Source organism: Salvelinus alpinus, chromosome 32, assembly GCF_045679555.1.
Source record: "Salvelinus alpinus chromosome 32, SLU_Salpinus.1, whole genome shotgun sequence".
NCBI classification, from domain to species: Eukaryota; Metazoa; Chordata; class Actinopteri; order Salmoniformes; family Salmonidae; genus Salvelinus; species Salvelinus alpinus.
The window spans coordinates 18,607,882-18,634,301 of NC_092117.1; the positions used below are offsets into that span (position 1 = coordinate 18,607,882).

The 26,420-nt window shown below is 42.6% G+C and overlaps 1 protein-coding gene across 1 annotated transcript; it reads left to right on the forward strand.

Moving 5' to 3' along the window:
* Positions 1 to 2,736: 2,736 nt before the first annotated feature.
* col17a1b (collagen, type XVII, alpha 1b) lies at positions 2,737 to 26,318 on the forward strand. Its single transcript, XM_071380346.1, has 55 exons — positions 2,737 to 2,868; positions 5,006 to 5,073; positions 5,628 to 5,678; positions 5,872 to 5,988; positions 6,103 to 6,435; positions 6,945 to 6,992; positions 7,140 to 7,181; positions 7,305 to 7,355; positions 7,538 to 7,684; positions 7,912 to 8,106; positions 8,463 to 8,549; positions 8,769 to 8,837; positions 8,953 to 9,111; positions 9,193 to 9,288; positions 9,625 to 9,669; positions 9,766 to 9,921; positions 13,084 to 13,386; positions 13,526 to 13,576; positions 13,755 to 13,781; positions 13,881 to 13,907; positions 14,043 to 14,105; positions 14,257 to 14,361; positions 14,472 to 14,534; positions 16,613 to 16,648; positions 16,809 to 16,862; positions 16,970 to 17,005; positions 18,353 to 18,388; positions 18,522 to 18,584; positions 18,680 to 18,715; positions 18,810 to 18,881; positions 19,035 to 19,061; positions 19,178 to 19,213; positions 19,301 to 19,336; positions 19,440 to 19,520; positions 19,718 to 19,753; positions 19,866 to 19,976; positions 20,230 to 20,352; positions 20,492 to 20,554; positions 20,682 to 20,741; positions 20,895 to 20,921; positions 21,077 to 21,139; positions 21,542 to 21,619; positions 21,755 to 21,802; positions 21,991 to 22,119; positions 22,244 to 22,384; positions 22,463 to 22,579; positions 22,826 to 22,957; positions 23,083 to 23,187; positions 23,299 to 23,466; positions 23,559 to 23,714; positions 23,800 to 24,036; positions 24,210 to 24,374; positions 24,536 to 24,616; positions 24,714 to 24,794; positions 24,892 to 26,318. The coding sequence occupies exons 2-55, from the start codon at positions 5,016 to 5,018 to the stop codon at positions 24,939 to 24,941; spliced, it is 4,977 nt and encodes a 1,658-aa protein (XP_071236447.1). The 5' UTR covers positions 2,737 to 2,868; positions 5,006 to 5,015; the 3' UTR covers positions 24,942 to 26,318.
* Positions 26,319 to 26,420: the final 102 nt, after the last annotated feature.

Consider the following 26,420-nt stretch of genomic DNA (forward strand, 5'->3'; position numbering starts at 1 on the left):
TCCTGGCCCAAGCAAGTCTCTTCTTCTTATGGTGTACTTTAGTAGTGGTTTCTTTGCAGCATTGACCATGAAGGCCTGATTCACACTGTCTCCTCTGAAAAGTTGATGTTGAGATGTGTCTGTTACTTGAACTCTGTGAAGTGTTTATTTGGGCGGCAATTTCTGAGGCTGGTAACTCCAATGAACTTATCCTCTGCAGCAGAGGTAATTCTGGGTCTTCCTTTCCTGTGGCGCTCCTCATGAGAGCCAGTTTCATCACAGCGCTTGATGGTGTTTGCAACTGCACTTGAAGTAACTTTCAAAGTTCTTGAAATTTTACAGATTGACTGACCTTCATGTCTTAAAGTAATGATGGACCGTCGTTTCTCTTTGCTTATTTGAGCTGTTCCTACCATAATATGGACTTGGTCTTTTACCAAATAGGGCTATCTTCTGTATACCATCCCTATGTTGTCACAACACAACTGATTGGCTCAAACGCATTAAGAAGGAAAGAAATTCCACAAATTTACTTTTAACAAGGCACACATGTTAATTGAAATGCATTCCAGGGGACTACCTCATGAAGCTGGTTGAGAGAATGCCAAAAGTGTTCAAAGCTGTCATCAAGGCAAAGGGTGGCTACTTTAAAGAATCTCAAATATAAAATATATTTTGATTTGTTTAACACTTTTTTGGTTACTACGTGATTCCATATGTGTTATTTCATAGTTCTATGTCTTCACTAGTAGATAATAGTAAAAATAAAGAAAAACCCTTGAATGAGTAGGTGTATCCAAACTTTTGACTGGTACTGTATTCGAATATGAAACAAAAAATGAGTTCACACATTTTTAGATAATTGACATTAAAGGTTAAAGACATTTTTATAAACTAAATTATGGAATAGTTTGAAAACCCTTTTTGTAAGCTTTTAAATTATATCAAACTCAACCATTTATCTTTTCCATGAAGATACATATCTCATGGTATGTTGGTGTATGCAAAATTGGTCAACTTTGACCGCCTTTATCTCCTACATGTTTTGTCATTCCGGTTCAAAAGGTCACTTTCTGACCAACATGGGCAAACTTTGATTTAAAGTTTTCTTTAAATCAAAAGGGACGCTGTACAAAATGTATTGTATTCAAATGGATTTACCCATATACATTTTCTGACACTCATGTTACAGTAGTCTGGTAGGCTACATTTAATTACTGTAAAGTAAGTGGTGGTGTTGACAGCAGGTGTATTATGTTTGTGTGACTTTAGGCATCACTAACTTTAAAATACCTTGGAATTAGGGCACCTATAATTTTAGGGATGAGTTTATCACTTTCTCCTGTATCTTTATCTATAATTCATCGGTTAAGATGCTGTGTAAGCAAGATGAATCCACAATCACAAGTTCCTCTTTGTGTATACTATAATAAAAATACCAGTGTTCTTTTATGGTAACTATCAGTGAAGAAGCTGATGGCATCCACATACCAAATGCATGTGAAGAACCACTTAAAAACTCCTACCACACTTTTTTTTCTGACATTAAATAGCCGATTCGGCGCAAACACAGATTTCTCAGCAATGCATCATTCAAGCCTGTGAATCATTCATCATTCAAATGCTGAAGAGCACAATGCGTTTTCTGTGATAATTGCAGATTAAGAGGTGTATCCCGGAGTGAGTCATGCAGGGTGGGTGGTTGTTTCTGGAGGGTGTGGTGGGTGGAGACTGGTACCCACACGACGAGAGCCAACCAACCCCTCAGGACAGCAGAGGAGAAGACTTGTGACTGCCGGGATCCTGGGCAGCCTTCCTAATGAAACATCCTCATTTGTTCCATCCTCCCCCTCACAGCAATAAGGAATCAATGAAAAGGCATTTGCACATGCTCCATCTTGTTATATTGGACTCAATGGACATTGGTAGAACACACAATTCAATGAGCCTTTGTTATCAAATTTTTCTTTTCCTATTCTCAATCATCAACAAAGCATAGTTATCTAGGTTATGGAACTTTATACACACAGTAAACCAATTTATAAGACACTGTAGGGAAACAACTTCACTATCATAAATCGGCACCCTTCAATTCAACTGCATGTTTCTGCAACTTTGAAATCAGTATTAAAGTAGGTCTTGTTCAGGCTTGGGAGGTTAGTGTGTCTCTGTGTGTGTGTGTGTGTGTGTGTGTGTGTGTGTGTGTGTGTGTGTGTGTGTGTGTGTGTGTGTGTGTGTGTGTGTGTGTGTGTGTGTGTGTGTGTGTGTGTGTGTGTGTGTGTGTGTGTGTGTGTGTGTGTGTGTGTGTGTGTGTGTGTGTGTGTGTGTGTGTGTGTGTTTGTGTGTGTGCGTGCGTGCGTGCGTGCCTGCGTGCGTGCGTGTGAAATGTATATAAGTCTGAAAAAGTTAATTTAGAATTATAAAGTAAAATAGGGAGAATGTCAGTCTAAAGAAGAGAAAAACTATCCAAAAGCAGATTCTTGGTTTGCTTTTTAACAGTTAAAGGCTCTAGAATATCTAGACACTACTCAACCTCCTATCTCCGAGTATGCACATGTTTTGAGTGTGATTGAAAAGTTAATTGGTCATTCCCGAGGGCACTGTTTCTTTCAAGCCGTGCTGGGTAGCCTACCGGTTACCTGCCAAGCAACGGTGGTGGGTGTGGTTGGATTGGGACAAAAGCCCATTGCCCTGTTATGACTTGCCTGAGAAAGTTGAGAGAAAAAAAAAAAAAAAGAGGCAGGTATAAGGACAAACCACTTCACTACCCTGCAACAGTAACATCAACAACATTCACTACCTGACGGATATCAGTTGGACTATCTTAGTGGATTTTATTTATCTTCTTCAGAAGTTGACTGAAGATTCTCCTATTGACACGCACTAAAGGTATGCCACGGGTCCACTTGATGATTATCAATATTTTTGTTGTTTGACTGTTTGATGAACTTGCAGGTTTTAAAAGCGCATATTGCACTGATAATTCAGAAATACTTTATGGGAGAAATTTTTTGATTTAGCTGTTGATTGTTGCTGTAGATTACTGTAAGGTAGGTGGTAGGCTAGTTAGTTCCCCAAGACACAAAGACAGCAATTTAATTATGGTTGTGTGGCTTTAGGCGTCACTAACTTTAAATACCTTGGCATTAGGACACCTATAATTTTAGAGATTGGTGTATCACTTTCTTCTGTAGGACTATTTTGTCTGTTGTCTAGTTCCTTGGTTGAGACACTATGTAAAGGTACACGTCCACTTCATGATGATCAATGTTTTTGTTGTTTGACAGCACCTGCAGGTTTTCTAAATTCTGGGTTTGCTGTATTTTGATTGTTGCAACTACATTAATGGGAGGCATAGGACCTTTTCTTTTGAAGAAATTGAAGAGTAAAAAAATTGACTTGCTTAAACAAATATATATATATATTTTTTAATATATATTTTTTTACATAGGCTAAGCCTTTTTATCTCACGGACATAGGCTAATAATAAGCAGTCATACAGAATGAATGTTATTGCTTTAACAGTCTAACAGGGATGTAGCTACGTTATTCAATGACAAAAAACTTGTTCTGAGACGTGCAGTTTGTGCAGTGTTTATGTCCTGTCTTAGAATGATAGCAGGTATTCTAGTCCCTATTTTAGCACGTTCAGTTTTGACCATGGAAATTGGAGTTGAGCGTGCGGACACAGAAACTGAAGCTACGTGTACAGTAGACTAACCTAATGAAATGGAAATGATATTAAATCATAGTAGGTCTATAGATTGGGGTCTGAAACTGATTTTCAAAATGCCCAAAGTCTCCAATGCATTCTATAGATCTGGGTGTGGTATAGAGACGAGCCAGAGTAAGAAAGGATGATCCTTTGTGCAGATGAGCAACAGTTAGAAAGGATGATCCTTTGTGTCCTCAGAACAGTACAATGCACCAGGGTTTTTTGTTCTTTGGTTACCATGGGATCTTCAAAGAAGACTGCAAAGTTATTTTACCCCAGGCCTCAGGCCCATTCAAAAGCTGCTTGCTCAGGCGTACATAATCTCCTTTGGGAATTGAGGGCTTTTCCTGGGGTAGGCTAAATAGTTATGCTATTCAATTTCATGCACTGACTGTAAATGTGTAAATGCCTCTAACACACACGGCAACAACAAAAAAATAGTAGAAGCTCAAAAAGCTTAATGAATCTGCTTGTAAATCACCAAACTAGGCTACTCCCTACAATAATTATGGATGATCTCTGTGTAACATGTAATGCCTGCACGAGAAGGCCTATCTGAAAATCCAGGTCCTCTACAATGTAGTGACCTTAACCCAACACCTACTGTAGCAACCTCGTCAAGAAGTTTGGCTCTCTTGGTGAAACAGTCGCTGGACCCGGGTTTGAGGCCCAGTCAGGACTATCCCTGATTTCGCTTTAATACCTTATGATTTGTCGGAGTAGGCCTGTGAACCGTTTGTGTGATTATAATTTATATTGTAGGAATGATAATGCTGTGCTGTGCATGTTAACTAAACCAAGAGGAAACTTTAAATAGGCCAAGTATCAGTATCTACTGTAAAATGATAAGTTGCAGTTGCAAGCTAATAACTCTTTGAAAAGCAAAACAAATGTTATCAGTCTGTGTTTAATCTGCACTTAATACTCTGGTAAACTATCAATGATGTTGTTATTTGAGATCAATTGAGGTTATCTAGTTTGTAATGAGCTGTATCTATAAGTGCTTTCATGAAAGGAGTGACTGCGGGAGGAGATTTTCTGCCCTCAGGAATATAAAAGGAAATGAATGAGTACAGTACGTGTTCAGACATATATTTGGATGTGTGCTGTATTTCTGAGAGTGTTACTGGTTTAAGAAATTAAGCTGTTTATTCTCATTGTTAACCTTTAATTTTAGCAAAAAACTACAATGGTAACCAAAAAAATTCTAGACCACACAACTAAAAGCTTTTTAGTTCAGTTATTGAAGTCATTTAATACACTAATGCTATTGACATATTATTTTCCCTAAATGTGGTCTCACTTCAACAGATAACATGGGATGGATGATTTAACAACAAGAAAGAGAAACCACTCAGGAGGAAGCTCCGGGGGAAAGGGTGAGAATTGCCTAATTCTAATGTATACCTTGTTGAGATATTTATTATTACGTCTATTGTATAGTAGAGATCTATGATCGTCACCAACTGCTAGTCATGTGATTTACTGTGTTTCCAGTTGCATATCCATTTCCATTCCTGTCTGAATAAACCCTTCTAATTCCATCTTTAATACACAGATGTGAAATGTCTGGATGAAAGCAATTATCTCCAGTCAGCCTATTAGTGGGCTGGGTGAAGTCATCATCACTATGTTCCTTGCACCTATTTGGTAGATCCTGAACACAGAGGGGGTTGTTGCTAGGGGAAGGGTGTAGGCCAGGGAGGTGTAGTGGAATGTTTTTGTTTGAATTGATTGAATTGGACAGTCGATATTGTAGATACAGGGTGCCACCCAGTGGCTTCTTAAAGTTATTGCAAATCCTCTGCTGAATCCCAAATCGACCCTTTTCAAGTGTCTGTTTGTGACTGTAAAATGTGATAATCAAACACAGATATAGGATCTTATAAATTGAATACACATTTGTATGTGATTTTCTTCTCTTTGTCTCCAGTTGTGACAGAAACTACAACCTCGACAAGTAGATTAGTATCTTTACCTCCAAGTAAGTTTTCTGTACTCTTCAATTCCCCTCAAAACTGTTAAATTGTTTGATTAAAGGTATTGGTAATGCAGATTTTGTAATAGTTTGATTATCATTTCACACCACGTTTTTGTGAAAATTCTGAGAGTTGGACTGCTCTAACACATTGAAAGAACTGTTGAAGAATGTGGCCATGTATCTCTTTATCTACCAGAGGGTGGCAGTGGATCAAAAAGTAGTACCCACAGGACTATGTCCAGCAATGCTGGAGGCCTGTGGTTGGAAAAGAACATTTTAACCCAGAACAGCAGTGGAACTAACTTTTCCTCATGTGAGAATAGATCTGTTAAAATTTTAATTTGTACATTTTTAATCTGGAACATGGACATTAGGCTATGACTGAAAATACTTAGGGGGATTAACCCATGCTCTCTGCCCCTCCCAGCTTCTGTGGGTGTCAATGCCGGAGGATCCAGCTCCTCATCAGGGTTCTACATGGGGGACTACTCTGAGGGTGGTGGAGATGGTGGAGGGGGAGGTGGTGGAGGTGGGGGAGGTGGTGGAGGTGGGGGAGGTGGAGGAGGCGGCGGAGGTGTTGGCAGTGGAGGTGGGGGTGGCTCAGGCTATGGAGGAGTGTATGGAGGAAGCCCCGGGTCAAAGGTAAAGAGCAGCTCGTCAGGGGGCTCCAGGAGGGCCCAGAGCTCTGCCTCGCCTGGGGGTCTCTCCCCTGGCTTCCTGGAAAGGAAGAGTATGGCCAGTCGCTCAGGAGGCTACGACGGTAAGGGAGGGTCCAGCCAATCACACTGTTGATTGTGTGTGTGTGTGTGTGTGTGTGTGTGTGTGTGTGTGTGTGTGTGTGTGTGTGTGTGTGTGTGTGTGTGTGTGTGTGTGTGTGTGTGTGTGTGTGTGTGTGTGTGTGTGTGTGTGTGTGTGTGTGTGTGTGTGTGTGTGTCAGAGAAGGCTGGTGGGAGGAGCTATAGGAGAGCAGGCTCATTGTAATGGCTGGAATAAAATCAATGGAATGACACCGAACACATAAAAGACATGGAAACAATGTGTTTGACGTTCCACTGATTCCATTCCAGCCATTACAATGAGCCAGTTCTCCTATAGCTCCTCCAACCAGCCTCCTTTAATGTGTGTGTATGTGTGTGTGTGTGTGTGTGTGTGTGTGTGTGCGTGCGTGCGTGCGTGCGTGCGTGCGTGCGTGCGTGCGTGCGTGTATGTGCAGCTTCTAAATGTGCGTCAATGTAAATGACTAATCTGTCTTGACCTGTTTTCATTCAGGAAGCTCAAGTGGCAACTCCTCCCCCGAGTTTACACGGAAAGACTATGGTAACTGTTTTATATCAATACATTTTAGAATTATGTATAAGAGTATTTATTGTAGCTACATTGTGACTATAGAGATCATACTGACATTTCAATAAAATCCAATTTAGTCAGAATCTACATATTATCAATATGTGTATTTCTTTTCAGCAGGGTCAGGTGCCACTAGAATAGGGAGGAGCCAGAGCAGAGGTATACCAATACTTCTATTTATTTCTGCTTACTCACCTCTATTCCTCCCTTACCCTGTCAGACTGATAATGACAAGGGGACTATAAAATACCAGTAATAATAATAATGTGTTTGATATTCCAGAGAGTGAAATCAGAGCCAGACTGCAGAGTGCCTCTCCCAGTGCTGGCAGATGTGAGTTGATATGTCTTCAGGGAAATGGCTTCTAGACACAATTCATAAAATATATGTCATGCTGTTGTTTTTTAGAAATTTGGACACCATTTTAGTTGATTCATTTTGATCTGGTGGATCAGTTGTGATGGGAGGTTACTATTTCAGTAATAGCAGTACTGACTCAGTTGACTTCCACACAGGGACTGAGCTGGATGATGTGAAGAGGCTGGTGAAGGGAGGACGCTCCAACAGTGTCAGTCCCACCCGCTCCTCCACCTCCTCCACCCTGCCTGTCCCCAGGAAGGCCACCGTCGAGGCCAAGATCGCCACTCAGGCCTCCCAGTCAGGTAGGCTACGCAGTTCACACACAGGCCAGATACACACACCTGCAGCATGCTAAACAAGAACATACACCTGCAGGATCAAGAGTCAGATGGTTAGATGATATTTATTTATGGTTTACCATACATTTATGGCTGGAGATGGTTTTTGCTGTTGCTGTCTCCTTACCTCCTCCTATTGAGACATATAAAAAGCCTCAATTTACAGACTCTTTCTTCCCTGGTCCCTCTAGTCTCTGGGCAGTATGAGACCACTACCCTGGACTCTGGCCTACCTTCTTCCTACTCCTGGACTAGCTCCACGCTGCCCATCTCCTCGGCCACTGGCAACAGCAGCAGCGCATACGGTTACCATAGCAACACAAACAACATGTCTCCAGGCTTGGGGTCTTCCCTGCTCAACACCACCTCACCCTCCTCCTTGTCAGGTGAGACAACCAATGAGAGCACTGAGCAGCACTCTGGATGATGGACTGGGCAAGTTAGGGCAACCAAATTTGGATCCAGTTCAATTATATCCAATAAGACGGCAGATGCTGCCTTCAGAACAGCGCCCCCCCGCTTAGCTATATTGGGTACTACATACTGTATGTTTTTCATGATTCTTATTGGTTCGTCTGAACTCAGTAAATTGTTTTGGGTGTATATCTTCACCTCACAGTTAAGCAAGCGCTCTTCTAGTGCATTCTCTCATGTTTCAGAAAATGTAAAGCAAATGTTCTGTTTCAACATAAAGTCTCACAGCTTTGAGTATAATTCTGTGTGTTGTCTGTGACTGCTGCAGTGTATGGATTCCAGAATAACTTGGCACCCACGTCCAGTAGTGTCCTCACCACCAGTGGAGTTAACGCACATTCAGGCACTTTGACAGGTATGATAGTAGAACCTCCTCATCCTACAGAGTATACATTTTAACAGACTTAGACACTCATGTAATTAACACTGTGTGTGTGTGTGTGTGTGTGTGTGTGTGTGTGTGTGTGTGTGTGTGTGTGTGTGTGTGTGTGTGTGTGTGTGTGTGTGTGTGTGTGTGTGTGTGTGTGTGTGTGTGTGTGTGTGTGTGTGTGTGTGTGTGTGTGTGTGCAAGCAGGATATGGGGTGCAGAAGAACATATCGAATGGTGGTGGTCTCGTCAGCACAGGAGTGTCAACCTCTGCAAGTAAGTCTAGAGTTTAGAGGATTGCTGAACTTAATGTATAGATTTCGTGATACTGAATTAGAGAACCATGTTTATGGCAACTTATGTTTTTAAAGGACTATTTGTTTTTCTCCAGTGTCCGCTTTGAGGTCTCACACTGATGACGCATACAGGAAAGACTTAAAGTACCTTGTGCTGCAGAAGGAGAATGTTCCAGTCAAGAGAGATACTGAGGTGCTCACCCTGACTAAAGACAGTGGAAAACACTTCACTAGCAGTGTTCGCAGTGTTGGGGGTAAGACAGCTCCTTCAGTATCGGAGTATTCACTGCTTTTTAATGTTGATGTGAGATTAATTTATGTGTATATTATCACAGGTTCACTGTCTGGTGATTCTCTAAAGAAGGAGAAAATGGTGTCCAGCTACAGTGAGACTGCACCAGTCCTTCTGAAGTCAGATTCCAATTCATACTGTAAGCACCATGTTTATATGTGCACACACACACACACATGCACGCACACACACTCACACACACACACCTGAAAACCCAACCCTAAACCAAACCCAAGCTCCTAACCCTAATCCAAAAACTAACTCTAGCTCTTAACTGTCAATTTAATTCTAACCCTAACATGAATTCTAACCTTAACCCTAAACCCCCTAGAAATTTAAAAACGTACCCAGTTGGTCAAATTGTTTCTTTACTATTCTTGTAGGAACTTCTGATCCCCACAAGTATAGCTAGTTAAAAACATCCACACACACAGTGCAGAGACTGCTGCTGATACATCACCATTTTATCCCTTAGATGGATCACCCCTAGTGTCAACAAAAGACAAAGCAACATATGCAGGTATTTGTGATTTAAATATATCAGTAGTTGGCCATTTGTATCTCACACTTCATCCATAACCCATCCATCATATTCTCTGTTCCCCCTCCCTGTCAGAGATCCAAAAAGAGGGGGACTACTACAGCAGCGGAGGACGTGGTGGGGGCTGCTGTGGGTGTGAGGACTCCTGCTGTTCCTGGTGGAAGTGGCTGCTAGGACTGCTCCTGCTCTCCCTGCTGCTCCTGGGCCTGCTCTTTGGACTCATTGCCCTGGGTCAGTCATGCTTAGGGACAAGAGTTTCCCCTGACCTTATGACCTACAGATGTAGGATCCTAATTTGACCAGTATGCTCATAGTAAAATAATCCTGCAGCAACAGGATTTGAACGTTTGGTTAGGCTATTAGCTGAACAAAAGTAGGCTACATTAAAAGTGCAATACTGTTACAGTTTTTTTCAATTGCTAACAAGCATCGGTCAATACTGATGCCACTTTTTCAAAACAATTCTCACTCAGAAAACATACATTGTCACTCATAACACACTGACCTCAAAACACTAACAGGGAGCATTACATCAATGATGAACTTTTCTCTTTTCTCTTTGAATGATTTGTCACATAAATCAGTATTTGATTATGGAATACGAATAGCATCATTTCACTTTATTGACTGTACTAAAGTATATGTAACAAGAATTAATCAGAAATGCAGCAATTTGTTTCAATAGCCTTTATTTTTCTATATCTTTGCACATAGTAATTTACTTGTGAAAAATAAAAAGTTGATACAAAAAAATTATTCTTGAAATTCCAGGGCTGCAATAATAATTACAAACAAGAACAACATGTATAGTATAATCACTCATACTGTACAGTACTGTGAGGGTTCTAGTTCTCATCAACATGTAGTATATAACACTCATAGTGTACAGTACTGTGAGGGTTCTAGTTCTCATCAACATGTATAGTATAATCATTCATACTGTACAGTACTGTGAGGGTTCTAGTTCTCATCAACATGTATAATATAACACTCATACTCTACAGTACTGTGAGGGTTCTAGTTCTCATCAACATGTATAGTATAATCACTCATACTGTACAGTACTGTGAGGGTTCTAGTTCTCATCAACATGTATAGTATAATCACTCATACTGTACAGTACTGTGAGGGTTCTAGTTCTCATCAACATGTATAGTATAATCACTCAAACTGTACAGTACTGTGAGGGTTCTAGTTCTCATCAACATGTATAGTATAACACTCATACTGTACAGTACTGTGAGGGTTCTAGTTCTCATCAACATGTATAGTATAATCATTCATACTGTACAGTACTGTGAGGGTTCTAGTTCTCATCAACATGTATAGTATAATCACTCATACTGTACAGTACTGTGAGGGTTCTAGTTCTCCCTCTCTCCTGCATTTGGCCACAAGTTCTCATCAACATCACATCTCACGTCTTCTCTGGCGATGCATCTTGGAAAGTATCTTCTGGAATGTCTAATCCAACCCTGGCAGTCTTCAGGAGAAGTGTCTACACATCCAGTAAGGACATGTGGTCATGTGGATGGTGGTCATAAACCTTCCACCTCCAAGCAGAGAAAAGCTCCTCTATGGGGTTCAGGAAGGGGGAGTATGGAGACAGGAATAGTACTGACATCCTGGGATGTGCAGCAAACCAGTCTGTGACTGCAGCAGAGTGGTGGAATGCCACATTATCCCACACAACAACGAAGGTAGGGGAGTTTCTTGCCCCTCTCTCCTTCGCCGGCACAAGTCGATTATGCAGGTCATCCAGAAAATATATGAGCCTCTGTATCGTAGGGGCCAATGAGTGGTTTGTGAAAAAGCAAACCATCATTGGACAGTGCTGCACACATTGTGATGTTAGCGCCTCTCTGGCCTGGGACATCCGCGGTTTCTCTCTGTCCAATCACATTTCTTCCCCTGCGGCGTGTTTTTGCCAGGTTGAATCCAGTATATGCAGTTTGCCTGGCTTCCATCTCCATTACTCTCTAAAATACAGTAAATCCACAGTTTTACAGTACTTGACATTATGAATAGCTGTGTATCCTGTTTGGTTATTGAACCAACATCTTACCTGGATATATTGATACCGGAGTTCTTTCACAGGTTCAACGTTTCTCTCAAAGCGTACAGTGTACAACTGCTTCATCCTTATTTTATGTTTCTCTGGGACTCTGGCAATTGTCGTTGTGCTGACCGTAGTCACATTCTCAAAAATGATCTAGTCTGCCAGCACTCTGTCCCGAATTTCCCGCCGTTTTATTGTATTGTTGCCAATTACCATGTCAACAATGGAAATTTCCTGCCCATCTGATAATATTCTGCCTCTCCCTCCTGTGGGAGGCAACCATTGGATCCTACTGAAAAACACAAAACAATCAATATATTTCTAAATGTAAGTACATGTAAAAATGTGAACATACTGTATTGTACTGTAGTATGTAGTTCAATAATCATTGAAGGATGCACATCTCACCTGTTGCTTTGCCGGAAAATTCATACTATTGATGCAACTGTTGAATGCTGCAGATTTGGTTGCATCCTTAGACCGGCCTCTCTCATAGAGAGACCATGGTTTACAATATGGTCAAAAATTGTGGCCCTTATCTCATCAGAGACCACCGCTCTTGATCTTCCTCTCCTTTGTCCTCCACATATTCTCCCTCTCCCTGCCTCTCTTCTTTCCCCACCAACCTGTCTTCCTTGATCCATGTTTCCAAACAAAATTATTCTGAAGCCGTCCTCTTTTGTCTGTTTGGTAACGAGACTAAAAACAGGACACTTGGGTAGGCTTTCAGCTAAAATTGCAATCAGCTGTGTTTGGAATGATCAACTATTCTGCTGAGATTTTCTATATGTTTATATGTTTACTGCAGAACTGCGCGACATTTGCCATCATTCTGTTTTGAATGTGTTTTTAACAGTTTTAGAAACAGTGTGTTTGCATTTGAAAACATGTGCTGGAAATATATAGTTTTGCAGGTGGTGGAGTATGAATGAGAAAAGAGTTCATGGATTTCGGAGAATGTGGTCATTGAATGCATTTTGTGTGAAAGCAATGAAAAATTATTCACAGTTTGGTCCACATACACTTCTTTTTCACTTACTGTGTGAAGAGTTTTGACATTGTGACTTCAGTTTTGACCAATGCATATTAGCAATTGAAAAAAACTGTAATAAAACCGTGTGTTTGTGCTGGTTTTCAGTTCATTTATGTAAATCACAAAGCTCTCTGCAACAAAAGAGTGATTAAATTAAGATCCTACATCTGTATAATTAAGATGTAACTAGGACCAATGCCCACAATATAGTCAAAACATGTAGAGATACCGAACATAGTGAACTTGTATACAATCCTCTTTACCTCTAGAAACATTTCTCACACTCTGTGTCCCTCCACAGCGGAGGACGTGAGGAATCTGAAGTCTCGAGTGGCAGCTCTGGAGTCCACCTCCACCGCTGCTCACACCAGCCGCCTGTCAGCCTCCAATAACGACATCCACAACCCCCAGTCTGGCACCTACATGGACACTGGGGGCGCGGCCCGCTCCGACAACACCCTGAACCTGGATACCAGCCTGGGCATGGGGATGGGCACTGGCACTGGCACGGGCACTGGCATCGCCGGGCACACGGACAATGCTGCCCTCCAGAGGACCATACAGCAACTACTGAGAGCTGAGATGCAGTCTCAGTCATTCAGAGGTATTGTACAAACATGAACATGACTAGAACTCGAACATAAGAAATACATTCACCATTTATGGTATATGTACATTAAATATTTACTGAATTCACTGAGCATTCATTTTTTCCCCCTATTTGTGCTTATTTTGTTTCACAGCCCTTCTTACCTCTTCAATGAAAGGGGACAGAGGAGAGCCGGGAACTAAAGGTAAGATCTCTTGTGAAAATATTGTCAGTATGTGTATTTTGTGAGTACAAACAATGGAGACAATTGTGTAATCCAAGGATATTCAAAGAATTATGTCTCTACACAGATACTTTAAGGAGTTATTCTGTCTCAATGCACTTTCTGCTTTGTTTCATGTATTCTGTTTACTTTGCTTCAGGCGAAGCAGGGAATCATGGAACTAAAGGTTTGTTTTTTTAAGACTTATATAAAGAAATGTATTTATTGTACTTTAATTTGAAGTTTGCTGTCACCAAGTGTGTAAACTTTATTTTCTTTGTTTCAGGTGACAATGGTTTCCCAGGACTGCCAGGTAAGGACAATGGGTATGATGTGGAAGTTACCATTATGCTGGTTCAGTACTAGTTTAATTGACAGTACAGTATGACTTTTAAGAATAACTTGGTACTTATGTCACACATTTTTGACCTCTCACCTTTGACTTCAGGTCCTCCAGGTGCCATTGGTCACCCAGGACACGAAGGACCCAAAGGACAAAAAGGAAGTCAAGGTACAATAACGTTAACACTTTTTAAAATTATTACTTGTGTTGATTCATTTTGTAACCAGCTTTTATCAAAAAGCTAATATGGACCCATTTAAACAAGTGGGTTACAAGTCAAACTATGTGTATGCTTATACATGTGCATGTGTGTGTGTAGGTGACCATGGAGCTGAGGGGCCACAAGGGCTCAGAGGCCGAGAGGGGCCTGGAGGGCCCAGAGGGGAGCCAGGACCCTCAGGGTTTGGAGAGAAGGGGGATAAAGGTAGGTTGTGAATTTAGATTTTCCTAATTTATATAGACTGCATACTTACATGGTCCACTTTCCAGGTAAAAAATAGTTAAATGATCATCAATTTGGGTTTGTTCTCACAGGTTCTCCTGGTGAATCAGGATCTCTTGGTCCTGCTGGTCCAGTCGGCCCGGCTGGGCCCAAAGGTAGGGCTATGAGTGGGACTGTGTGTCTCAGAGAGGATCATAAACACAGTAGCGCTTCACTCTAGACCAGGGGTGTCAAACTCATTCCATGGAGGACCTACAGTAGGGTCTGTGAGTTTTTGCTTTTTTCTTTCATTTAAGACCTAGACAACTAGGTGATGGGAGTTCTTTAGTAATTAGTGACCTTAATTCATCAATCAAGTACAAGGGAGGAGCAAAAACCCACAGATACTCGGCCCTCCGTGGAATGAGTTTGATAGACTGTAAAATAAATATTGATTCAAAGTATATTTGTAACGAAACCAGCTGCAACAGGATTGCGAGTTGGCTCAACATCTGGGCATATAGCTGAACCAACATACATTCTCAAGTTGAATTGTATGTTCACTCAACTTAAAATTTTAGGTTGAGTGAACATACAATTCAACTTGAGAATTTATTCAAACTCATTTGCATATTTCCCAGTGCAAAATTTATGACAATACATTACATACACTGACTATACAAAACATTAAGAACCCCTGCTCTTTCCATGACATAGATGACCAGTTGAATCCAGGTGAAGGCTATGATCCCTTATTGATGTCACTTGTTAAATCCACTTCAATCAGTGTAGATGAAGAGGAGGAGACAGGTTAAAGAAGGATTTTACAGCCTTGAGACAATTGAAACATAGAATGTGTATGTGTGCCATTCAGAGGGTGAATGGGCAAGAGACAAAATGCAAGGGGCTTTGAACGGGGTATGGTAGCAGTTGTCAGACGCACCGGTTTGTGTCAACTGCAACTATGCTGGGTTTTTCAGGCTCAACAGTTTCCCGTGTGTATCAAGAATGGTCCACCACCCAAAGGACATCCAACCAACTTAACACAACTGTGGAAAGCTTTTGAGTCAACATGGGCCAGCATCCCTGTGGAACGCTTTCAACACCTTGTAGAGTCCTTGCCCCGACGAATGGAGGCTGTTCTGAGGGCAAAAGGTGGGGTCGGTGGGGTGCAACTTAATATTAGGAAGGGGTTCCTAATGTTTGGTATAGTAAGTGTATATCATAAGGTCTTTCTTTGAGATCCTATCCACTGGGCACACTGGTTGAATCAACGTTGTTTCTACATCATTTCAATGAAATTACGTTGAACCAACGTGGAATAGACATTGAATTGACCCACCTAACTCAGTGGTCTGAAACTCTTTTACAGTCCACATCAAACCTGCAAGTCACATTATGTTGGCTTACAAAGTGATGGGTTATTCCTATTGGAATCCAGCCAGCGTGAGGATATCCAACAACTGGAGCTTTTAATCCCCCTCAACCTGCATTGAGAAGATTAATATAAACGGCAACTACTAACAGATTGGATTAGTTTAGAAAAATGTATGTATTTATGTTTGTGTAGCATAAGATTAATCAACCAATCAATGTACACACAAAAACACAGGTATTGAAACAAGCAATTCTGAAAACCAACCTGCAATAGAGTATGCTGGAAAATATGATAATGATGGGCGTGTTTTTTTGATGTCCACTCAACTCACATAATAACGCTGATTAAGCCATTGGTCAAGAATGGCTTTTTTACAGCGTTGCCTTTCAAAGGCAAACATGAATTTGTAATTTTACTCAATCAGCTTTTTCATATTCAGCTCACTTCGAGCAGAGTTTGTTGAGTAAACTAACTTTAACACATTAGCTTGATTCTTGTCCTTTTGAAGCACAGGAGGTTGGTGCACCTTAATTGGGGAGAACGGGCTGGTGGTAATGACTGGAGCGGAATAAGTGGAATGGTATCCAATACATCAAACACATGGTTTCCAGGTGTTTAATGCCATTCCATTTGCTCCATTCCAGCCATTATTATGAGCCGCTCTTCCCTCAGCAGCTTCCACTGTTTTTAAGTCCCCCTCAACTCACAGAATAACGCTGATTAAGCAATTGGTTGAGTTGGCTTTTTTACAGTATACTACCAATGTCAAACTGAGGGTGGCCATACAAAATTGTGCTTCTGAAGTGTATTTCAAAATGAAGGGTATTGCATACACTCTATCAGGTTTCTAATCTCCTTTCTAAATCTCTGTTCCAGGCTCAGGGGGTGCTCCGGGGACTTCTGGTACGCCAGGTCAGTCTCCTTCATTCACTTAGGGCTACATCCTAACTTGAGATATAAACTCTGAGTAGCCTTCATGAAAGTTTGAATTAAGTGTGCATTGGCCTTTTGGAATTATTCCACAGCACATTCAGTGAAAGGTTAAAACCTTGTTCTCTGTATATGCTTCTAGGCCAACCAGGATCTCAAGGCTTCCGTGGAGAATCAGGACTACCTGGTCCGAAGGGTACAGTATGTCCTTACATTATGTGGGGCTAATTGATCCAGTGATCATTGATTGAATTAATGAATACGAGTATTGAACTGTTCAATAATGCATTTTCTCTGCTACAGGGGAGAGGGGTCCTGCTGGATTTCAGGGAATCAAAGGTATGTCTTAGGAATTATGTGTTAACATAGAGACACAATCTATTGTGCTGTTTTACTTTTGGCAGGAGAAAACATTGATCTATCCATGACCGCTAAGCAGTGTAGGCTAGTGGGAGGAGCTATAGGTGGACGGGCTCATTGTAATGGCTGGAATGGAATAAATGAAACAGTGTCAAATGCATCAATCAAATTTTCAATCAATCAAATGTATTTATAAAACCCTTTTTACATCAGCCGATGCCACGAAGTGCTATACAGAAACCCAGCATAAAACCCCAAACATCAAGCAATGCTGATCATTCAGAGTTAGAGACAGCCGTTGCGGTAGAGAGAGAGTTGAAAACAGCAGGACCGGGACAAGCACGTCCGGTGAACAGGTCAGGCTTCCATAGCCGCAGGCAGAACAGTTGAAACTGGTGCAGCAGCACGACCAGGTGGACTGGGGACAGCAAAGAGTCATCAGGCCAGGTAGTCCTGAGGCATGGTCTTAGGGCTCAGGTCCTCAGAGAGAAGAGAAAGAGAAAGAGAGAGAGAAAGAGAGAGAGAATTAGAGGGAGCATACTTAAATTCACACAGTACACCGGATAAGACAGGAGAAATACTCCAGATATAACAGACTGACCCTAGCCCCCCCGACACATAAACTATTGCGGCATAATTACTGGAGGCTGAGACAGGATGGGTCGGGAGACACTGTGGCCCCATCCGATGATACCCCCGGACAGGGCCAAACAGGCAGGATATAACCCCACCCAATTTTCCAAAGCACAGCCCCCACACCACTAGAGGGATATTTTCAACCACCAACTTACTACCCTGAGACAAGGCCGAGTATAGCCCACAAAGATCTCCCCTACGGCACGAACCCGAGGGGGGCGCCAACCCGGACAGGAAGATCACGTCAGAGACTCAACCCACTCAAGTGATGCACCCCTCCTAGGGACGGCATGGAAGAGCACCAGTAAGCCAGTGACTCAGCCCCCGTGATAGGGTTAGAGGCAGAGAATCCCAGTGGAGAGAGGGGAACTGGCCAGGCAGAGACAGCCAGTATGGTTCGTTGCTCCAGTGCCTTTCCGTTCACCTTCACACCCCTTGGCCAGACTACACTCAATCATAGGACCTACTGAAGAGATGAGTCTTCAATAAAAACTTAAAGGTCATCAAACATATGGAAACCACATGTTTGACTCCATTCCATTCACTCCATTTCAGCCATTACAATGAGCCTGTCCTCATATAGCTCCTCCCACCAGCCTCCACTGCCACTAAGAGATAGTCAGTAACATGCCTGTGTATTTTCCATATGACATACAGTAGCTAAGTAGTAACCTTTATTTTTTATAATAGGTGACCATGGTGAGAAAGGACCTCGTGGTGCCGCAGGTGCGTAGCTGGCGTGATATAGATATACGAAAGGCACTTTCATCCCAAGCAACATATTCAGGATTTAAATGACCCATGATGCAGCATGTGGCATTGACAGTACTGTATTCCAATCAACTGTCTTTTCCCTCAGGTGACCCAGGACTATCAGGCTTGCCAGGACCAGCCGGAGAGAAAGGACCCAAAGGATCTGCAGGTGAGTGGCTGGCTGCGCTTTGAATCTCTACCATTCTCCCCAAACTCATTCTAGAGCTTAACGTGGTTTAATACATTTATTTAATTCTTAAACAGGAACTCCTGGAATTGATGGTGACAAAGGCCAAAGAGGTAGAGGGAATAATATGTTCTATGTAAAAAGACAGGAAATAATACGTCAAGTGTTATGTACAATAGGCCTATATAATGATGATGTCATCCTCAGGTGATCACGGTCCTACTGGGTTACCAGGGATCAGAGGTCCATCTGGCCCTGCAGGGGACTCAGGCCTACCAGGTAAGCTACTGTGTCACGCTCAATATTCCCTGAACACCTCTCTTATTTACATTCCTGTTCATCCTGACTTGGCTTTTCTACAGAAAAGGATCACATTGTATCCACTTGAAAGAGAAGATTGAAATGTATCTTAACTGATCTTTCTCCCTATAGGAACACCTGGGCTTCAAGGGCCACCAGGTATGTTGTTGCAGTTGGGATTTAGTGTAGTAACAGAATTATGACGACAAGCTCAAGTGAAGTCTGTTCATCACTCTTGTCATCAGTTTTCCTCTAAAGTGTTCTTCCCACTGTAGGAATACCAGGGAACCCTGGACAACCAGGAGCCAAGGGTAAAACAGCTGACTCCTATACGTTGTTTTTAGAAAATGGAGGGCTCTAAACTTTGATATTGTGATGACTGTGTAACTTTCTTTTAGGTCAGGCAGGAGAACCAGGAAGAATCATCAATGCAGGTAACCGGTTGACTATTGCATAACAGCGGTGATGTGTTTACAGTAGCTATACATCTGTATGACTGTCAGTGTGTACCTAAAACTGCTTGTGGTGATTCCTCAGGGGGATCCAGTTCTGTGGCCATCCCCGGCCCCCCAGGAAGCCCCGGACCACCCGGTCAAGCCGGACCCCCAGGGTTATCAGGTCAGACATAGACTTCCTGTTTAGCTTTGTAGCACTGTGGTTTGTCACAACCCCAACATAACAAAGTTGTAATAGTGATACCATGTAGTTTCTACTGTACGTAGTTTAACTAGCTGTAAACCTATGTTGTTTTGGTCAATATGAATGACATGTATAACACAACAGTGTTTTCTAATACAACTTTTCAATCTCCCCAGGCCCCATTGGCCCTGCTGGTCTTCCTGGCCAGTCTGGTAAGTCAGATAATCTATGGATCTGTGGATAGCTAAACTATTGGTCTTATACATGCTATCTCTTTTCTGGCCAAGTGTCCTGGACATACTGTATGTATGCTTATTTCCCCAGGTCCTAAAGGTGAGAGAGGGCTGAAGGGTGAGATGGGTATTCAGGGACTCCAGGGAGAGGCAGGTATCTCAGTGAGAACCAGTGAAACCGTCAGCTCATCCAGAGCTGAGAGTGAGTACTCATTACAATGATGCTTATAATTTAATTAAAGGATAAGTTCATATTTTTTCAACCAAATCAACATTTTTGATGTAAATGGCATGTTATAGAAGACACTGTGGACTCGAGCAATGCTTGCCTTATTGCCCAAGCATGCACACATTGAAAAGTATCACTCAAGTCCAACACAGTGAAACATAACGTTGCGGATAAAACAGTCAGATGCTTGTTTAACCTCATGGTTCTTCTTGATGTCCTCATCCAGGACAGTTCAGTGCTGCTGCACAAGCAGGTCCCCCTGGTCCCCCTGGACCCCCTGGAGCCCCTGGACGTGCAGGTGACTCAAGATCAGGACTCCCAGGACCAGCTGGTCCCCCAGGAGAGCCAGGTAAGCCTGTGAGAAGTGTGTCCATGTTAAGAATGAAAATCAACAATACACAAGTTACTGATGTATTTTTTTATTGGATTTGGCTAAATGTTGAGTCTTGATGTCATCATATGATTTTCCTGGTGCTTCTGCCTCTCAGGATATGGCAGACCTGGTCCTAGAGGAGAGAAAGGAGAGTCAGGAAGCTTTGTACCCAATTCAGGTGCATAACAACATGACTTACATGACCAAACCCATAACGCAATCGAGTTAAAGAAGTGACCCAAGATTTCTGTAGAGCTTTTTTTGGCTGCATTGTAATGCTGTGCTTGTCACTATAATTCTTTCAGGAACATTCTTCTCTGGACCCCCTGGACCTCCCGGGCCATCTGGGCCCAAAGGATCACCTGGTAAGCCTTTCAGACACCTTTCACCTGCCTGTCAGAGGCATTACAGATGCATACTGACAGCATACTCTAAACTGGCTCTGTTTATCATCACAAACGTAATCTCCTAGTCCTATGATCTTCATCTAAAAGTATTTAAAAATATTCTTACTTCAGGTACACCAGGACCAAGAGGATACCAAGGTACGTGGTCTGTCCCCCTACAATCTAAAAAGCTACATTTGGTGGAAATCAATTCATATAACAGAATGAACTACTTATCTAGATCCACATTGGTTGTTCCCATTGGAAATGCTAATCCTCTGTCCTTCATCCCTGTGTCCCATGTTCCCTTGTAGGAGATTCAGGCCAGCCTGGTCTACCAGGGAGCCCAGGAAGACCAGGAGGAGGCTCTGAAAGAGGTGAGCTTATCTTGGTCCAACTCAAGGCTAAGCCAACAGCGATTGAAAAAAAAACATGACCAACTCTGATACAGGAGGTTATTGACGCAGTAATGAGAATTTATTGTGGCCCACCATAGTCTACCACTGGTCTAGTGGTTCTCAAACCTCTCATCTGGGACCCACAGACTAGCTCATCTCTAAATTAGCTCACCTAATTCACCTAGTCATGGGTTTGATGAAAAGTTGAATCAGGGGGTGCTAGCTCTGGAATAGATCAAATACATGGAATGGCTGGGGGGCCCAGAGGAGAGGTTTGATAACCCCTGCTATAGACCATAGTCTAACGGGCAGAAGTCTAGAAGTATGTATAGTAGAACAAAAGATTTCTGATGAATTGCTTTGCTCTTTTGTTCCACACAGCATTACCATACGGTGGAACACATGGGCCACCTGGGCCCCCAGGGACTCCAGGGGTTCCTGGACCAGAGGGACGGAAAGGTAAACTACCAACACTTGGGAATCGTAATTAGGAACAAATACACTGAGCTTCTGAAGGTTGTGGTACCTGTAAAAGTAGCAGGTCTAGACTCAGTCTTTGAAATAACTAGTTGTCTTATTCTCCCCATTTCCAAGGCGAACCTGGAATTCCCGGTTCTCCTGGTCTTCCTGGCTCTGCAAGAGGTAAACACTCATCTTTGACCTGCTGTCAAAATTCCACCCACAACATTAGACAAACTTAGATCATCAAGACATACTTAACAACAATTTTTGAAGCAATGTGCACAACTTTAAATAGCTGACCATATCATGAATGCAGATACTTCTCATTAAATAAAGACTATTGTATCTAATTATCTAATTTCTGACAGGCACTGTGGCAGCCAGCCCAGGGTTCCCAGGTCCTCCTGGTCCACCGGGTCCTCCCGGACACCCAGGCATTCCAGGCATAGCCTCCGCTCCTCCTGATCTGCGTCAGTATGTCAACGACTATCTCCGAAGTAAGAGTCTTCTTCTAAGGCGCATTGAACACTAAGTCATGAAGTAATAATTCCCATATGAAATATAGTGACAGAGCTGCCTTATACTCTACTTAGATTAACCTGTGCTGGTTGTCCTTTGCAGTTAATGCTAGGAGTATGTCCTCTGGTCTTCCCGGCCCCCGTGGCCTCCCTGGACCCCCAGGAGCCCCTGGATCCTCTGGATCCTCTGGATCCTCTAGTTCTGTGGAGGACATATCTTCTCGTGTCATCGCTTATCTGCAGCGTAAGTTCATTTCCTGTCCAATTTTGTAGTTCTGTGGAAGAGTGGAAGCAGCCTAATGATTGTACTGTCTTGTTTCAGGTTCAGGATCAGGCTTCGGCGGTGGTGCTCAGGGTCCTCCAGGCCCCCCAGGACCTCCTGGGTCTGGCTCTGGTTCTGCCTCAATGTCTGTCAACGACCTCATTGTCATGCTACAGAGTGAGTACTTACATGGTCATTCAGCAGACTCTTATCCATAGCAACTTACTGTTGATAGTTATGCCTGAAAACACAATATATAATGTATACTATGTAATTTCTACTTCGTAACTACTGTGAAAAAAAGTGCCATGTATGTAATATGTGTCTAGAATGTACAAAAAGAAAAACCTGTAAAAACTATGTTTGGGCCAATAAAAAAAACGTACAAATACTTACAATTGACTGATTGACTGATTGGTTCAGGGGATGACGTACGGCGATATGTAATGGGCCCACCCGGACCTCCAGGCCCAGCAGGACCAGCAGCCAGAGGAGGCAGTACGGCAAACTACGACCCACAGGAAGTGGCTACCTACGTCTTCAGAATCATGAACGGTAAGAAGGGGCTACTGGAGCAAAACACACGCACAGGATGGGTAACATGAATGTCTTTGGGTTTCTTATGGACCAGGCTTCAATCTCTCACCTTGTGGATGGTGTTTTTTAAATTATTATTATAGAGCGCGGGATCGGTGGTGGGCAGCCTGGACCTCCGGGTGCAACCGGGCCTCCAGGGCTACCTGGCTCCTCCAGCGGTGTTAGTGACATCTCCGCACTCCTGCAAAGTAAGACCTCACCCTCTGGGGTTTACAGAGGTATCTTGTGTTTATGATCATCTAAACACGTTTGATTTACTGCTTACTCTTTGTCTTCTTCCTACTTTCCCGCTTTCTAAGATTCACAATTCCGTGCGATGATTGGACGCTCTGCTGGAGCCCCTGGTCCTCCTGGTACTCCAGGTATCCCGGGACCCCCAGGCCCCTCTGGTACCCCAGGAGGGTTATCTTACAGGAGCTCAGCCTCAGGGGGTTTAAGGATAGAGGACGTCCAGCATTACCTCCAAAGTGAGTCTGGTTCAGTTAAGAGGTTCTCCATCCTTCTGCTCTCAGTAGACAAAGACCATGAAGGTTTGACATCTGTCTCTGTCTCATCTCAGGTTCTGGGTACAGTGGTCCTCCAGGCCCACCCGGCCCCCCAGGACCTCAGGGGCCCCCAGGGAACTCTCACGGAGTAGTCTCCTATGGAGATAGTAGAAACATCGGAAACTACCAGCGAGAAAGCATCCGCACAGAACTCCAGGCGTACCTCAGCAGTGTGTTGACCTCTTCCCTATCCATTGGAATAGACATTAACCTGACACTCTACATCACATTAACTATTGTTGTGTTATTTCCCAGGTGACAGTATACGGCACTCCTTCATTGGCCCACCAGGTCCTCCTGGGTCTCAGGGTCCCCGTGGTCACAAAGGAGACCCTGGAGAACCTGGTGGGGTTCAGACTAACCGTCAGAGTTATGCCCAGAGTGACCCACGTTACTCTTCTGACCTTGAGCAGCGCCAGAGTGACATTGGGAGATTGACAGAGTCACTAGACTACTCCAACGTTGCCTTGAGAGTGACAGACTACATCAAGAGTGAGTGAATGACTAGCAATAGTGTGTCTCTGTAACTGTGTGCTTCTACAGTATAAGTGCTGAGACTTGATTGGGTTTGAGGCTTTGATTGACTTGGCACTGTGGCTTAGACGGTGCTGTGACCTTTTAGGTACAAACAGAGTATATAAACAGTCTATCCTCTGCTACTCCAGACCAGGGCTTACTGCAGGACTTCCTGTCTGAGGGTCACCAGCGAGGAGGCTCCTGGGAGACCCAAGGCCTCCCAGGACCCCCTGGGCCTCCTGGACCTCCCGGGTATAGCCGTGTCATTGGGGCTTACGGCAACGTGACTGCTGACCTCATGGACTTCTTTAGAAGTAAGATTTGGGGCAAATTCAATTTTTTTTCTAAATACTAAACTAGTCCACAGTTGTGAATTGAATTGTGGTACCCAGAAGAATTGCTAAGCAAATGTTTGCTGAAAAGCTTTGTGGCCTTGCCTCCTGTCCTCTGACATGGCGTGTACTCTCTGCTCTAGCCCACGGCACCATTGTTGGCCCCCCAGGGAATACTGGACCGAAAGGAGACAGGGGGTACCTCGGACCCAAAGGAGACAGAGGTACGGTAGTCATACTACAGGGTCATACTGTTGAATTACATTTCCAGCAGGGATTGACACTAGGACATAACAGGAGTAATGGTATTTCTATCTGCAGGCGAGATGGGTCGCCCAGGCCCTCCAGGACTGCAGGGGCTACATGGTCAGGATGGATACAGAGGAGAGAAGGGAGAGAAAGGTAAACATCTCACTTTGCTTGCACCATTTGGGATTTTTGTGAAACAAAATCACGTGCAGCTCAGCAACTGTTTTTCATTCCGTTGTTTTCTTTCCAGGTGCAGGTGAAGTTAGGGTTGGTCGTCGGCGTCGAAGCATCGGTGTCTAAGGTGTTTTAAGCTTCACCAAATCTATCAGATAAAGCTTTAGTTCTATTCAGCTCTTCTGTCCTGTGCATAGTCAAAATCATACATTACGTTAGAATATGCCTGCTTGCCTATTCAATTACAGTTTCTTTTTTGAGTGTGAATACAATGGATGAAATGGAAATGTTACAATGGCAGTAAAGCAGAGGTCTCAGGTACTATAGATCGCAAGCTAGCAGTAGCTCGCAGCCCACCTATGAGTAGGTCGCCAAGTAATTCTGAAAGTACATGATTTTTTTTAGGTGTTCCATTGCAAACCTTCATAAACATAAAGCTCCTGGAAACCATCCAATCAAAGCCACATTGACATTATCCCACCCCATGTTAGCCACTATTGGCTTAAAAAGCCAAATATAACAAAATATCTGGCAATTAATTTCAAGCAATATTGCACTTCTGTCTGTATGGTTCACAAATGTGTCTATCACTCTGTATGTAACCTGTTAGTGACGCTAGTAATGATAACCGTCTTGTGGGTACACAGAGACTTTCCCCAAAAACCTTCTGCCTACCTGACAGAAATATATAATGATTATTTGTATCAATTGGGTGTCCTTTTTTTTTTTTTACTCTGCCATGACGTGCTGCAGAAGTAGGCCTAACATAGACATTGATAGACTCAGACATTCCTCTCTTTCTAAATGCGCAATTAAAGGGGAATTACACTCAAAAATCAAAATGTATGTTTTTTTTCCAGACCTCAAAATTGGTCGTCTGATGTGATTTAAGCAGTGACATGTACTCAGAACATCAATTTTTGTTATTTTTCTATGAATAATTGTAATATTAAGAGTAAAAAACATAATACAAAAATACAGTAATTTTATGGGGCCCCTTAGAGTTGTTTATTAACCATTATTTTACAAGAAAACACATATTGTACAACAAGGACCCGGGGAAGAGAGGTGAAGAGAAGAATGTGCCTATTTGAAAGTAAAAAATAGTTTTGAAGTACAGTAGCTCTCATGCTAGAAAAGGTTGGAGACCCCTGCACTAAAGAATGTGTTTAACAGTCTGAAGTAGTGTGATACATTGGCTGCTGGTCATGGTTGTGGTTGCACTCTTTGATATTCTAGTATGTGGGTGTATCGTGTTTACCTTTCTTAATAAAGCTCTAGTTCTTTTTCTCAAGGGAACTCATGGGAAAATGTACTTTTCAAAAAGATAATGATAGTTATGGATCTTAGCTTTATTGATAACATTAAAGTAATTTTCACCCAAAACTTTTAAGTGTTACTTTGGCACTTTTGAACCACTCAAAACAACAATTGTCATTTATTCTTTATTTTCATTAAAACTTCAGAAAACTTAATTTTCAATAAATGTTTATTCCTTGTCAAGCCATGTATTGAAAATTATTGGAATGTATTTTGTGTGGAGAAAAGAAAACTGCACTGAAATGGACTCTTGTCATGTTGATGTTGACCAGCTTTTTGTACCTT

Coding starts and splice junctions, on each gene's coding strand:
- col17a1b (XM_071380346.1), top strand. CDS start 5,016: ATGGATGATTTAACAACAAGAAAGAGAAACCACTCAGGAGGAAGCTCC. Junction 7,685..7,911: donor CACTCAGGCCTCCCAGTCAG/GTAGGCTACGCA, acceptor TGGTCCCTCTAG/TCTCTGGGCAGTATGAGACC. Junction 19,214..19,300: donor TGGACAACCAGGAGCCAAGG/GTAAAACAGCTG, acceptor ACTTTCTTTTAG/GTCAGGCAGGAGAACCAGGA.